General features: G+C 55.9%; 2 protein-coding genes across 2 annotated transcripts; both read right to left on the bottom strand.

The window, feature by feature from the left end:
• Window positions 1-2,076: 2,076 nt before the first annotated feature.
• Window positions 2,077-3,376, bottom strand: LOC131403284 (rhox homeobox family member 1-like). The gene is made up of 2 exons (XM_058537530.1): window positions 3,017-3,376; window positions 2,077-2,378 (listed from the first exon to the last, which is right to left on the bottom strand). Exons 1-2 carry the CDS (start codon window positions 3,331-3,333, stop codon window positions 2,288-2,290), a joined length of 408 nt encoding a protein of 135 aa, XP_058393513.1. The 5' UTR covers window positions 3,334-3,376; the 3' UTR covers window positions 2,077-2,287.
• Window positions 3,377-12,233: 8,857 nt separating this feature from the next.
• On the bottom strand, window positions 12,234-13,533 carry LOC131403285 (rhox homeobox family member 1-like). The gene is made up of 2 exons (XM_058537531.1): window positions 13,174-13,533; window positions 12,234-12,535 (listed from the first exon to the last, which is right to left on the bottom strand). The coding sequence occupies exons 1-2, from the start codon at window positions 13,488-13,490 to the stop codon at window positions 12,445-12,447; spliced, it is 408 nt and encodes a 135-aa protein (XP_058393514.1). The 5' UTR covers window positions 13,491-13,533; the 3' UTR covers window positions 12,234-12,444.
• Window positions 13,534-13,875: the final 342 nt, after the last annotated feature.

Below are 13,875 nucleotides of genomic sequence, written 5' to 3'. Positions count from 1 at the left end.
TGGGCCAGGGCCCATCACATTGTGAGACCCTCCCTCCCTGGTGGGACTTTCCCTCCTTCCTTATGAATATCTCCATTCTGGTGGACTCCCTTCAGGAGACCAGTTGAGATCAAAGGAGGGTAGGCAGGAGAGCAAAAGAGGAAAGGCAGCTCCTCTTGCTTGACCTTGGGATGGGGGCTGTGGAAGGAGATGTCAGGAACGCATCTGCATCGGAACCTGGGTTCTGTTTTGGCTCGGTGAGCGTCTACTCTGTGCCAAGTTTGGACTAGCCTTCTTGCTTTGTCTCTCTCCTCCCACCTTCAATAGTCTTTGCTGGTTTTCCTGGCTCTCGGATGCGGGTCTAGCTGGTGAACGGCACCCACTCCCTGCTCTTCATGCCACGCCTGGTAACGGGATGAAGACGTGTCGGTCTCCTGACGGCGGAGCATCCTGCTGTCCTGCTGCCTCTGCCCCCTGCTCTCTAGGGATAGTGTCCCCCCCACACCCCGGGGTGTGGGGGAAGCTGAGCATGGTCAAAGCTCCTTCCGTCTAAAGGAAATAGTCAATGGGAGCAGGCTGGATTTTTGAACAGGTTTCCCTCAAGGGTGTCTAAGGGGCCCTTCACCCTCTGAAACCTCTGGGGACTGAAAAAAGATGGTGTGGCAAGGAAGGGCTGGTTATGGAGGGCCCAGGGGGTTTGTGGCTCGGCTGACCGGGACAGCAGAGTTGCTGACGCCCCGGACACCGCCTTGATATTTCAGCCTGTAGGGTTGAGGAAAATTTAGTCCAAGTGGGTCTCGATTCACTGCAACTCACCAAGACCGGACCTGCAGCCCCTTCCCATCACTGCACTCACAGGCGCACCGTGGAGCAGAGCTAGGAAACTCAGCCTGGATTTGGTTTCTCTTTCGGACAAATTCTCTCCTAATCCAACTGATGGTTCTCTACGGTCTCACGTGGTAACCTGTGCACCTACAGATTAGTCATCATTGCCTGAGCAAATCCAAAGGTATTTCAAATGAACACAGGTAAGACTCTGGCCTGAATGGAAAGCCGCCCCCACGCCCCCCCTCAAGAAGAAGAAATTCCACAAAACCCACCTCTCCAAAACAGTACCATCAAAAATACATATCACTACAGGCCGGGCCGGTGGCATAGCGGTTATGCTGACACGCTCCGCTTCGGCGGCCCGGGGTTGGTGGGCTGGGATCCAGGGCGCGGACCTACGCACCGCTTAACAAAGCCATGCTGTGGCGGCGTCCCACATATAAAAATTGGAGGAAGATGGGCACGGATGTTAGCTCAGGGCCAATCTTCCTCAGCAAAAAGACTAAGATTGGCAACGGATGTTAGCTCATGGCCAATCTTCCTCACGCACACGCCAGACATGTACATATATATGTCTATCATTAGATGTGAGAAATTCCTCAGGAGAATACTCAGTCCTAAAGTGGAACCTGTGCCACATCTGTAGGTAGAAGTGGGACTGTAAGGAACTCTTCTCTAACCTTTTCACCCTTCTTAGGTCAGTGGAACCTGATTCAACATCGTTTCTGTCTGTTGCGATGCTGAGACAGAGTTCCAGCTGGCAAACCTGCCTCCCAGCCTCCGCCACGATGTCACCCTCTCAGCAACCTTTCCAGTCTGACACACGGAAGCACTGCGGAAAGGGAAACTGTCGGGCTGCCCCTTCCTGCCCTGCTTTCCTACAGGCTGACAGCAAGAGCAGGAGGACCAGGCCCTTGGACTTTCCCGCTGTCTCCCCGCCCGCCAGGCTCCCGGCATCAGGAAACACACAGGCGTGACTCGTGTAGTGTGATCTCTGGGTGTGGGTTACTCCCTGACCCCAGGGCCTGAATATTCCTAAATTCACTCATGTAGCTAAGAGCTCGGGCCCGGTGTTCAACATTTGACGTCAGTGAAAACAGCTGACCCCTCTCCTCACCTAGGCCCTCGGTGCATGAAGGTGCATCCTTCCCAAAGGACACTGAGCCCCGACATGACTCCACGCAGAAGTGCTGCCGAAAAGATACCAGCACTGTGAGAAGGACTGACCTTTACTCATCTTTCATTTTGTACAGAGAAGAGGAGAAGCGGTTGGGTTCTCTTGGATTTTATTGTTTTCCCTTTAGGAACTCACGCTCCCTCTGAGAATGGGCAATTTCCATAGGCGGGGCCCGACATATCCCAGGTTCCACTTGCCAAAGCCCCCACATTTCAAAACTCGCTCCCCAGACATGGAAAGGGCAACAAAAAACAACAAGGTGAGAACGACTAGAACCAAAGTGTCCAAGTCCTGAAGCAGGTTCTAGACCGGCGGCCCTGCAGAATCGCCGTGTTCAGGTTCACTGACCTGCGCTCTGGGTTCAGCCACATCCAGGAGGAAGGCGAGCTCCTTTCTGAGGGGAGAAAATGGCAAACAGTCACTATCGGGAGTCGTGGGGGTCGCGAGATAGACAATGCGCATTTCATGCTGGCTTCCCAGCGTCTCTCCTCCCAAATGCCCCAGCATTGTGCGCTTGGGTCACAGCCAGCTCCAGCCTGGCTTCAGGGGCGATTTTCCTTTGTGTGCAAAGCTTAAGGGAGCGCTGAGAAACTCAGGACTCAGGATTCACGATTCTTAAGGTAGGGTTTCAAACTCAAGACTAATGCACGAGAATTCCACGAGGACCAAAGGATCACCCTTGTAAGTTAAGGCAAGATCCAGCCGTGCACTTGCACGACGGTGCCTCACTCTCCTCCCCCTGATCCGTCCTGATCCAACAGAACCCGCTTTCCCCAAACAGGAGCGCGGCCAAAGTTCCCTGGCTTGAGCCACTGCTGTACTGCCTGCAGACATTTCCCTTGATGCGCGGTGGGCATCGCCCCCACCGCGGGCTCAAGGGCGGGCAGACTCCAGTGGCCTGGAGCCCGCTGGGGAGCTCTGGCTCTGGAGTGGAGGGAAAGAGACCCGGGAAAGCCCCGCAGGCGCCCCGGGACTGGACGGAGGAGCCCGAGCGCCCTAGAGCACCGGGCGCCTCCAGAGCAAGCGGCTTACCGCGCGCTGAACACGTCGGGGTATTGAGTGCGCTGGAAAACGCTCTCCAGCCCCTTCAGGCGCAACCCGGTGAACGTGTGGCGGGGGAGGCCCGGCTGCCTGTCGCGGGGCTGCAGACCCTCGGGGGCCACGTGGGAGGGCTCCTGAAGCTGCTGCTCCTGCTGCGGGGGCTCCCAGCCGCCGCCGCCTTCCTCCTTCTCCGGGTCCACGGGGCCCCGAGCTCCTGCGCCAACCTGGCCTTGTTCTCCTTCGTCCGCTGCTCCCTGCTCAGCTTCGGACCTTCGATCCTCCTCGACGATGTCTCCTCCTGTTCCCATCCCTGAGATCGCGGAGGGCTTCGTCTCCGGAGAGGAAAAGAGACACATCCGGGCGTGGGAGCGCGGGCGGCGGGGGCCGGGGGCCGGGGGCCGGGGGCGGGGGGCGGGGGGCGGGCGGGGGGCAGAGGGAGGCGCAGGCCCGCGAGCTGAGAGCAGCGAAGGCGGCGGCGCAGCAGCGGCGTCCCGTGCTCCCGCCTCTCCCAGGGAAAGGACGTTTCCTGGAGTTGCCCAAAGCACCTGTCCCGGTCCAGGCACTCACCTTGCAGTTCTTCCCGGAGCTCCACGACTCCCCGGCGGCTGCCCCCGGGCGCAGGCTCCATGCCGCGGACGCAGCGGGGCGCCCCCGCAGACTCTGCGCGGCGAGCCGCGGCCATCCCTGGGCGGGGTCCTCTTGCTGGCGCCGGCTTCGCTTTATAGCGCATCGGCTCCAGCGGCCAGGTCTACAGGCTCCGGCTTAGACGACTGCTCTTCTCCTCACGTGCAGTCGCGCCGTGCGTGCGGTGGGTGGGACCTGCTGGGGCGCGCGGGCGGCCGGGGCGGGGCCCGCAAGTGGGTGGAGCGCTGGCCGGCAGGGTGCTGGGAGGGGGCGTGCAAGTGTGGGGCAGGGGAGCTCCAACTTGCGGCTTAGCTGACGCCTCCCGCGTCCGTCGGGGCCGGGGGACTGGCCTGAGGAAGGGGCTTTGCTGGATGGTGCCCGCGGATTTGGGGCGCGGGTAGGGGCGGGGCAACGAGACCTCACACGAACCCCGGGAGCCCTTGGGGCAGTGTCGGGAGAACGTCTCTCCGCCTGGCCCTCGAGGCCCGCCGCTGGGCGCGGGGCTCCTTGCCCTTGGGTCTTGCAGAGCGAGAGATGCACACAGAGGGCTGGAGAAAGCGCGGAGCCCCTAGCAGCCCCAGCGCGCTGAAGGGAAGGTCCTTTCCCTTGCCTTGTGGGCTGGGAGCAGGACTCTCCCCTCCCCAAGAACGAATGGGACTCTGGTTCTCTTCCATGCGCCCCCGAGGTCCAGGAATCGGGCTAGTGGTTCAGAGGCAAGAATGAGCTAGGAGACTGCTTGCTGGGTTTTTGCAAGAATGCGCTGAAAGCAGAGCCAGCCGTGCTCTCCACCGGTGCGGGGGAGAGGGAGCTTGGGCCTGTGTTTGCGGAGCTCTCTGGGTGCTCAGATGCAGGGTGCAAGAAACCCAAGCCATCCCTTGCGAAAGCAACAAGTACTCCAGGTTGGGAGTAACGACCCCCGACCCCCGTCAGAGCACAAGTGTAGAAGCCTGCCCAGTGTTTCTTGCATCCGAGAATGCTCACACTGCACGTGGCCCTTGCTTTGGCCCTGGACGCGATTGTGGAGCGTGCGACATCCTCCGTGCTGTGCTCCGCCACCACGCCTCTGGCTGCAGGTCCCCTAAAAAGCGCGCGGGTTTCCTGTGCTGGTCGGGTGCTGTGGACTTGGGTTAGTTCCCGCTGTTTTCTCCTCCCCCTCCTCGCGGTCATTTTCCTCCTCCTCCCTCCCATGCACTCCTCTCCCTCCTCCCCCTCGTCCTCTTCTTCCCTCTCTCTTCCTCCAGACCTGTCTTCCTGAGCTCTTGTTCTCCCCTGATACATGTCACATAAAAGAGAGCCAGGGGGCCCGCCCGGTGGCGTGGTGGTCGGGTCCGCCCGCTCTGCTTCTTCGGCCTGGGGTTCGCAGGTTCGGATCCCGGGAGCGGACCCACGCACTGCTCATCAAGCCGTGCTGCCGCGCCACCGCACATACAAAAGAGAGGAGGACGGGCAGAGATCATCCTCAGCAAAAACGAAGAAAAAGAGGGGAAGATTGGCAACAGACGTTACCTCAGGGCCAATCTTCCTCAGCAATAAATAAATAAATAAATAAATAAATAAATAAATAAATAAATAAAAATAAAAAATAAAAAGGGAGAGAGAGCCAGGGCAGAGTGAGGGCTCTGTCCCTCCCTTCAACAAGGGTGTTGCAGGCGCCCCGGGACGTGTTAATATCCTGAGCAGTATCGACAGGAGCTTCTGAGAATGGTCCACATGCTTGACAATGTACAGGACTCACCCTATTTTGACCTTCACAGCCACCATTGTCATCAGGTCCATTTAATAAATTAAGTGAAACCATTTTCATAGCCCCTCAAGGTATGGTGGGCCCTACTCACCTCACCTACTGTGCAAAACACAGAAAGATACCTTGCCTCTGCCTCTTGTTCCCCGAGGGTGGGTAGGAAACCGGTTACAGGATGATGGTTGAATTCACTTGGAAAAAGCCATCAAGGGATTTCCCTCCCACGGCCTCCCCCCTGACTTGAAGCAAGCTGTCTCCTCCTCAGGCTGGCTCTGGCTGGATTCTGCAGGCCTCACCCTCTCTTGGCTGGAGAGCCTGGGATCGGTTGTGGCTCGGGATCCGATATAACATCAGAGACCTACCATGTGATGCTCATGGCTGGCATCAGCCGAGCTGGCACATCCCTTACAGTTCGGCTCGTGTGGTCGCTCACATCTGAGATTTCCATGAATTCCTTATAATTATAACAAGATATACAACATTTTGTAATTCTTTATGATAAGATTTCCAGAACTCTTATTTCCTATTGAAAGGATGCATCAGGACGAAGATACCTAGTAGTAACCAGGTAACTACTTTCCCAGATCTCTAGAACACTTTGACTCTAGGATGCTGGGGAGCACACTCTTCTCACTTCTTCTGTTATGACTCTTCACTGAGTAACGCAGATCACGACAATGACTTAGTTAAGATTTCAGTAGAGACAACCGTATAGAAGCCGAATAAGCATTTGAAGCCAGAGGGCTGAAAACATACTCTTCTCAAGTGCTGGTCTGCAGCCAGACCGCAATGACAGACCACTTGACACCCAGCAGGCTGGCGAGTCTCAACACAAGGGAAAAGGAGACGTGTTGGCCAGGGCCTGGAGAAACCGGAACCCTGGGCCTTCCCGGTGGGAGCGCAAATGTTGCAGCCGCTGTGGGAAACGGTGCGGTGGTTCCTCCAAAAATGACACCCAGAATGACCAGAGGATCCAGCCATTCCACTTCTGGGTATACACCCCCAAAGGACTGAAAGCGGGGACTTGAACAGAGGTTTGTAGACCCGTGTTCAGAGCAGCACTGTGGACAAGAGCCAAGAGGTGGAGACAAGTCAAGCGTCCAGGGACGGAGGAGCGGGTAGACAAAACGGGGTCTATACACACAGCGGAAGATTATTTCGCCTGACGGAGGAATGAGGTTCTGACACGCGCCGCAGCACGGCTGAACCTTTCAGACGTGTAGCTAAGCAAAAGAAGCCAGACACCAAAGGACAAATATCGTATGATTCCATTTACATGAGGTCCCTAGAGTAGTCAGATTGATGGAGACGGAAGGGAGAACGGTAGGTCCCAGGGGCTGGGAGAAGTGGCACTGGGGAGTTATTGTTGAATGGGGATGGAGTTTCAGTGTGGCAAGTGAGAAAGTTCTGGAGATGGATGGTGGCGATGGCGGCACGACCCTGGGAACGTCTTTAATGCCACTGAACTGTACACTTACAAAGGGTTAAGAGGGTAAATGCTATGCTATGTGTATTTTACCACAATAAAGTAATATGAGTCTCAGGTCGTGTCGCAACAGGGATTGCGTCCTATAGATATTGGCACCAGGTGTCTCCTTCCTTCGAGAGAGCTAGAGATGTCCAGAATAAGTAGTTGAAGTTAGGCGCTGAGATGTAGCTTCTTCCGGACTCTCAATTCTTCTTCTCCTGGCTGCATTCAGAAGTTACTAATGTAGATGAACCCGGGTGCAGAGGGAACTAATCACCCAAGGAACATGAGTGGAAGGAGTGGAGGCCTTCCTTGAATTGGAAAACATAGCCTCTCAATCGAACGTTCTATTTTAGGTTGAAAGCACGATCAGTCTGAGATGAATAGTGGTGCACAGGAAACTCGCTTCCAGGAGATCTCTAGAGAGAACCCCGAATACTCCTTGATGCCCGGAAGTGGAAACAGACATTCTTCTGAAATCTAAATTCCGATTTTCTTTTGGAATAATGAGTCAGTACCATAGATACGGAGGGGGCCCTAGATGATTATCTGAGTACGGATAACTAGTGATAACTAGAATAACCAGTCCACACCAGAAAGCTGAAGACCAGCATCAGCTCATGTCCAAATTCTTCTTCCTTGTTCTAACAAGCAGTTAAAATTGAAGAGCTATGCAGTGGGATCTAGGTCAGCTGTGAACTAGGGCTACCTGGAGTCAACCAGGGGAATGAGTTGTAGACGTGCAAGGGATTTCTGGGCTGACCGAGGACAAACGGATGACCACAAGGTGGCAGTAGGACACACAAGCTTTCTCTGGGCCAGGACTTGCCAGCTTTGTGAGTGGGGAAGTCCTTCACAGCAGGAGCCTGTCCAGAGAGGCTAAGGCCCGTGGGTGCCGCCCTCGGGAGGGGGAGGAAGGCGAGTGAACGCCTGCGGGAGAAGGGGATCAGCGCGGGGGCCTCCGCGTCTAGGGGACGTCACCTAGCAGCACCTTGGAGACTATCTGGGTCACAGAGCACCGAGGGGCAGCGGCGACTTGCGGTCTTTGGGGCCCAGGCCTTCTCCTATCTGTGGCGAGCAGGTGTGGGGCACAACCTCACGGGGTACGTCAAGCAGCCGGGCTCCAAATGGTTCCCCATATGGTTCTTTCCTCTATGAGGAAAACAAGTGGATGTGTAAAAATGGGAGTGGGTCTCCAGCAGGCTTTTGAGGGCGGAGGTGTCAGCCTGCAGCGAAGACATAGACAAGCCAGGGGCCAACAGACAGAGGCCATTTGGGGCTCATTTCCAGAACTGAAGTGGAAGTCACCCAGCCCCCACACACCATCTTCTCAACCCTCAATTCACATTTCCTGTGGGAATCCAGGCGTAGTGCCAGACAGAACTAGTGATACCTAGGCAGCTCCTTTACCGGTGTGAACTAGAGGTGACTGAGAGAATCGATGAATCCGGGGAGCTGTAAAATCCCTCTTCTCCACACCAGCTTCTTCTCTCTCGTCTGAATAAGGAGCTAGTACAAGAGAGAGCGGAGGGTCCCTAGGCGACAAGTTGAGCGGAGCTAGCCGGCGATCGTGACATGCGACCGGGAAATGGAAAGCGAGTTATTCTCACGTCTACATTCTTCTATGTTGTTGAAGCAGCGCACTAGTCCAAGAGGAAATTGGTCCTCCCTAGGTGACTAGTTATCAGAGGGATCTAGATACAACAAGATACACTGGTCTATTGAGGATGTTGGAAAAGCCCTTCTCCCTTCTCACGTCTAAATTTTCCTATCTCCTTGGACTGTGGAAGTAGTACTGTAAGGAAAGGAATTGATCGAGTTTAGACTCATATAGAGACAACTGGATACGATCTGAATGAGTCGGTGAAGGCAGGAAGCTGAGAAACAGATCTCTCTCAATTCCCCGTTTCCCGCGGGAACAACGGGGAATTGTTAGTCCTAGCGATGATTCGTGGTAATCGGGTACCTACTCCTCCAGAGACAACTGGGGAAACCTAGAAAGGTAATTGAAACCAGGACGTTGAAAAGCACATTCTTCTGAGGCGCCACTTCTCTCCTCTTGAAGATCTTGGAAAGGTAGATAACGAGTAAGGAAAGAAGGGAGGCATGGAACGGGTAGATCAGTAGTGGCACCTATGTCAACATCTAACTAGAGGCTCAGAGGTATAACTGGAAAAGCGCTTGAAGCCCAGATGATGGAAAACATACTGCTCGTCTGTAACCTTATTTTAAAGGAAGGATGGATCATTCCTAGAAATAATGAGTGGTATATAGTTAGCTATGGCTCTCTAGAGATAAGAAGAATTACTTAAATCTGTGGATGTGAAAAACACAACCCTACCATCTATCAATGCTCACTTCTTGTTGGAAAAACGAGTTACTGAGACACACGCTCGTTGCACTTCTGTGTCAGGCCGGCGGACGTGCCCCCGCCCCCACCTTCCTGGGTTCTTAGGGCTGGTCTAATCGTTACATTGACATAAGGCAGACTGAGAGGAGAGAGAGAAAAAAACCGTACTGACTTGTACGTAAGGAGGTCTCACAGAAATGGGACCTGAAGAAATGACCCAAGCAAGCATTTTTATACGTTTTAGACAAAGAAACCATCAGTTTGTGAGGAACTGACGGGACAAAGACATTGAGGCTCGGGCGCTTCGTGAGTGAGGAATCTAAGCAGAGTGTGGGCTTGGGGCGGTCACTCGGTAAAGCAGTAACAAGGTTCGTTTGTACAGGCCCTGAGAGGTCGAGGGAGGGTGAAGAGTTATCCCAAATCCCATTGGTCTGTTGCCTGTGGCTTCAAGTCCTCTCCTGGTTCTCAGGGGAAGGAAGGGTGAGAAGGAGCAGGCCGAGGCGAACGGACCTCAATTTGTGGCCTTGGATTTGGTTGCTACTTCTCGGACAGCCACCGGATGACTAGGAGCTCTCTTTCCTCATCTCTTCACACCCCCATCTTGACCAGCACCGTGGTCTGCCTCCTTGGGTCTCGTTGGGAAAGAGTGGAGCGAACACTCTTGTAAGCTGGAGGTTAGGCGGAGTTTGGAAAGGATAGAATACATTCCTAACGGAAGGACAGGTTTGGCCATGGAGACCCCCGAAGGCTAAGTCTCTATGTGAAACAAAGGGCAGCAGGCCCAACGGAACACCAGGCAAGATCTCGGTCTGACTCCCTGTTGCGGTGGAGGTTTTGAGGTGGTGGCTGGGCCCATAGCATTCTTTGGATATTCTTGGAAATGTCTGCTGGTCCAAGTGAAGAAATAGGACCAGCCTGGATGTGTCTTGGGGTGTTAGGGCTGGGGACCTGGGCCAGGGCCCATCACATTGTGAGACCCTCCCTCCCTGGTGGGACTTTCCCTCCTTCCTTATGAATATCTCCATTCTGGTGGACTCCCTTCAGGAGACCAGTTGAGATCAAAGGAGGGTAGGCAGGAGAGCAAAAGAGGAAAGGCAGCTCCTCTTGCGTGACCTTGGGATGGGGGCTGTGGAAGGAGATGTCAGGAACGCATCTGCATCGGAACCTGGGTTCTGTTTTGGCTCGGTGAGCGTCTACTCTGTGCCAAGTTTGGACTAGCCTTCTTGCTTTGTCTCTCTCCTCCCACCTTCAATAGTCTTTGCTGGTTTTCCTGGCTCTCGGATGCGGGTCTAGCTGGTGAACGGCACCCACTCCCTGCTCTTCATGCCACGCCTGGTAACGGGATGAAGACGTGTCGGTCTCCTGACGGCGGAGCATCCTGCTGTCCTGCTGCCTCTGCCCCCTGCTCTCTAGGGATAGTGTCCCCCCCACACCCCGGGGTGTGGGGGAAGCTGAGCATGGTCAAAGCTCCTTCCGTCTAAAGGAAATAGTCAATGGGAGCAGGCTGGATTTTTGAACAGGTTTCCCTCAAGGGTGTCTAAGGGGCCCTTCACCCTCTGAAACCTCTGGGGACTGAAAAAAGATGGTGTGGCAAGGAAGGGCTGGTTATGGAGGGCCCAGGGGGTTTGTGGCTCGGCTGACCGGGACAGCAGAGTTGCTGACGCCCCGGACACCGCCTTGATATTTCAGCCTGTAGGGTTGAGGAAAATTTAGTCCAAGTGGGTCTCGATTCACTGCAACTCACCAAGACCGGACCTGCAGCCCCTTCCCATCACTGCACTCACAGGCGCACCGTGGAGCAGAGCTAGGAAACTCAGCCTGGATTTGGTTTCTCTTTCGGACAAATTCTCTCCTAATCCAACTGATGGTTCTCTACGGTCTCACGTGGTAACCTGTGCACCTACAGATTAGTCATCATTGCCTGAGCAAATCCAAAGGTATTTCAAATGAACACAGGTAAGACTCTGGCCTGAATGGAAAGCCGCCCCCACGCCCCCCCTCAAGAAGAAGAAATTCCACAAAACCCACCTCTCCAAAACAGTACCATCAAAAATACATATCACTACAGGCCGGGCCGGTGGCATAGCGGTCATGCTGACACGCTCCGCTTCGGCGGCCCGGGGTTGGTGGGCTGGGATCCAGGGCGCGGACCTACGCACCGCTTAACAAAGCCATGCTGTGGCGGCGTCCCACATATAAAAATTGGAGGAAGATGGGCACGGATGTTAGCTCAGGGCCAATCTTCCTCAGCAAAAAGACTAAGATTGGCAACGGATGTTAGCTCATGGCCAATCTTCCTCACGCACACGCCAGACATGTACATATATATGTCTATCATTAGATGTGAGAAATTCCTCAGGAGAATACTCAGTCCTAAAGTGGAACCTGTGCCACATCTGTAGGTAGAAGTGGGACTGTAAGGAACTCTTCTCTAACCTTTTCACCCTTCTTAGGTCAGTGGAACCTGATTCAACATCGTTTCTGTCTGTTGCGATGCTGAGACAGAGTTCCAGCTGGCACACCTGCCTCCCAGCCTCCGCCACGATGTCACCCTCTCAGCAACCTTTCCAGTCTGACACACGGAAGCACTGCGGAAAGGGAAACTGTCGGGCTGCCCCTTCCTGCCCTGCTTTCCTACAGGCTGACAGCAAGAGCAGGAGGACCAGGCCCTTGGACTTTCCCGCTGTCTCCCCGCCCGCCAGGCTCCCGGCATCAGGAAACACACAGGCGTGACTCGTGTAGTGTGATCTCTGGGTGTGGGTTACTCCCTGACCCCAGGGCCTGAATATTCCTAAATTCACTCATGTAGCTAAGAGCTCGGGCCCGGTGTTCAACATTTGACGTCAGTGAAAACAGCTGACCCCTCTCCTCACCTAGGCCCTCGGTGCATGAAGGTGCATCCTTCCCAAAGGACACTGAGCCCCGACATGACTCCACGCAGAAGTGCTGCCGAAAAGATACCAGCACTGTGAGAAGGACTGACCTTTACTCATCTTTCATTTTGTACAGAGAAGAGGAGAAGCGGTTGGGTTCTCTTGGATTTTATTGTTTTCCCTTTAGGAACTCACGCTCCCTCTGAGAATGGGCAATTTCCATAGGCGGGGCCCGACATATCCCAGGTTCCACTTGCCAAAGCCCCCACATTTCAAAACTCGCTCCCCAGACATGGAAAGGGCAACAAAAAACAACAAGGTGAGAACGACTAGAACCAAAGTGTCCAAGTCCTGAAGCAGGTTCTAGACCGGCGGCCCTGCAGAATCGCCGTGTTCAGGTTCACTGACCTGCGCTCTGGGTTCAGCCACATCCAGGAGGAAGGCGAGCTCCTTTCTGAGGGGAGAAAATGGCAAACAGTCACTATCGGGAGTCGTGGGGGTCGCGAGATAGACAATGCGCATTTCATGCTGGCTTCCCAGCGTCTCTCCTCCCAAATGCCCCAGCATTGTGCGCTTGGGTCACAGCCAGCTCCAGCCTGGCTTCAGGGGCGATTTTCCTTTGTGTGCAAAGCTTAAGGGAGCGCTGAGAAACTCAGGACTCAGGATTCACGATTCTTAAGGTAGGGTTTCAAACTCAAGACTAATGCACGAGAATTCCACGAGGACCAAAGGATCACCCTTGTAAGTTAAGGCAAGATCCAGCCGTGCACTTGCACGACGGTGCCTCACTCTCCTCCCCCTGATCCGTCCTGATCCAACAGAACCCGCTTTCCCCAAACAGGAGCGCGGCCAAAGTTCCCTGGCTTGAGCCACTGCTGTACTGCCTGCAGACATTTCCCTTGATGCGCGGTGGGCATCGCCCCCACCGCGGGCTCAAGGGCGGGCAGACTCCAGTGGCCTGGAGCCCGCTGGGGAGCTCTGGCTCTGGAGTGGAGGGAAAGAGACCCGGGAAAGCCCCGCAGGCGCCCCGGGACTGGACGGAGGAGCCCGAGCGCCCTAGAGCACCGGGCGCCTCCAGAGCAAGCGGCTTACCGCGCGCTGAACACGTCGGGGTATTGAGTGCGCTGGAAAACGCTCTCCAGCCCCTTCAGGCGCAACCCGGTGAACGTGTGGCGGGGGAGGCCCGGCTGCCTGTCGCGGGGCTGCAGACCCTCGGGGGCCACGTGGGAGGGCTCCTGAAGCTGCTGCTCCTGCTGCGGGGGCTCCCAGCCGCCGCCGCCTTCCTCCTTCTCCGGGTCCACGGGGCCCCGAGCTCCTGCGCCAACCTGGCCTTGTTCTCCTTCGTCCGCTGCTCCCTGCTCAGCTTCGGACCTTCGATCCTCCTCGACGATGTCTCCTCCTGTTCCCATCCCTGAGATCGCGGAGGGCTTCGTCTCCGGAGAGGAAAAGAGACACATCCGGGCGTGGGAGCGCGGGCGGCGGGGGCCGGGGGCCGGGGGCGGGGGGCGGGGGGCGGGCGGGGGGCAGAGGGAGGCGCAGGCCCGCGAGCTGAGAGCAGCGAAGGCGGCGGCGCAGCAGCGGCGTCCCGTGCTCCCGCCTCTCCCAGGGAAAGGACGTTTCCTCGAGTTGCCCAAAGCACCTGTCCCGGTCCAGGCACTCACCTTGCAGTTCTTCCCGGAGCTCCACGACTCCCCGGCGGCTGCCCCCGGGCGCAGGCTCCATGCCGCGGACGCAGCGGGGCGCCCCCGCAGACTCTGCGCGGCGAGCCGCGGCCATCCCTGGGCGGGGTCCTCT

This window comes from Diceros bicornis, unplaced genomic scaffold, assembly GCF_020826845.1.
Source record: "Diceros bicornis minor isolate mBicDic1 unplaced genomic scaffold, mDicBic1.mat.cur scaffold_653_ctg1, whole genome shotgun sequence".
NCBI classification, from domain to species: domain Eukaryota; kingdom Metazoa; phylum Chordata; class Mammalia; order Perissodactyla; family Rhinocerotidae; genus Diceros; species Diceros bicornis.
The sequence above is the reverse complement of the archived record's forward strand: the minus strand, read 5'-3'. Positions and strand labels throughout refer to the sequence as shown.

What these genes read in the sequence shown, in the direction of transcription:
- LOC131403285 (XM_058537531.1), bottom strand. Translation starts at nt 13,490, where the DNA reads ATGGGAACAGGAGGAGACATCGTCGAGGAGGATCGAAGGTCCGAAGCT. An exon ending in CCCGACGTGTTCAGCGCGCG is followed by an intron (nt 12,536 to 13,173) that starts GTAAGCCGCTTG and finishes TTCTCCCCTCAG; the next exon opens with AAAGGAGCTCGCCTTCCTCC.
- LOC131403284 (XM_058537530.1), bottom strand. Translation starts at nt 3,333, where the DNA reads ATGGGAACAGGAGGAGACATCGTCGAGGAGGATCGAAGGTCCGAAGCT. An exon ending in CCCGACGTGTTCAGCGCGCG is followed by an intron (nt 2,379 to 3,016) that starts GTAAGCCGCTTG and finishes TTCTCCCCTCAG; the next exon opens with AAAGGAGCTCGCCTTCCTCC.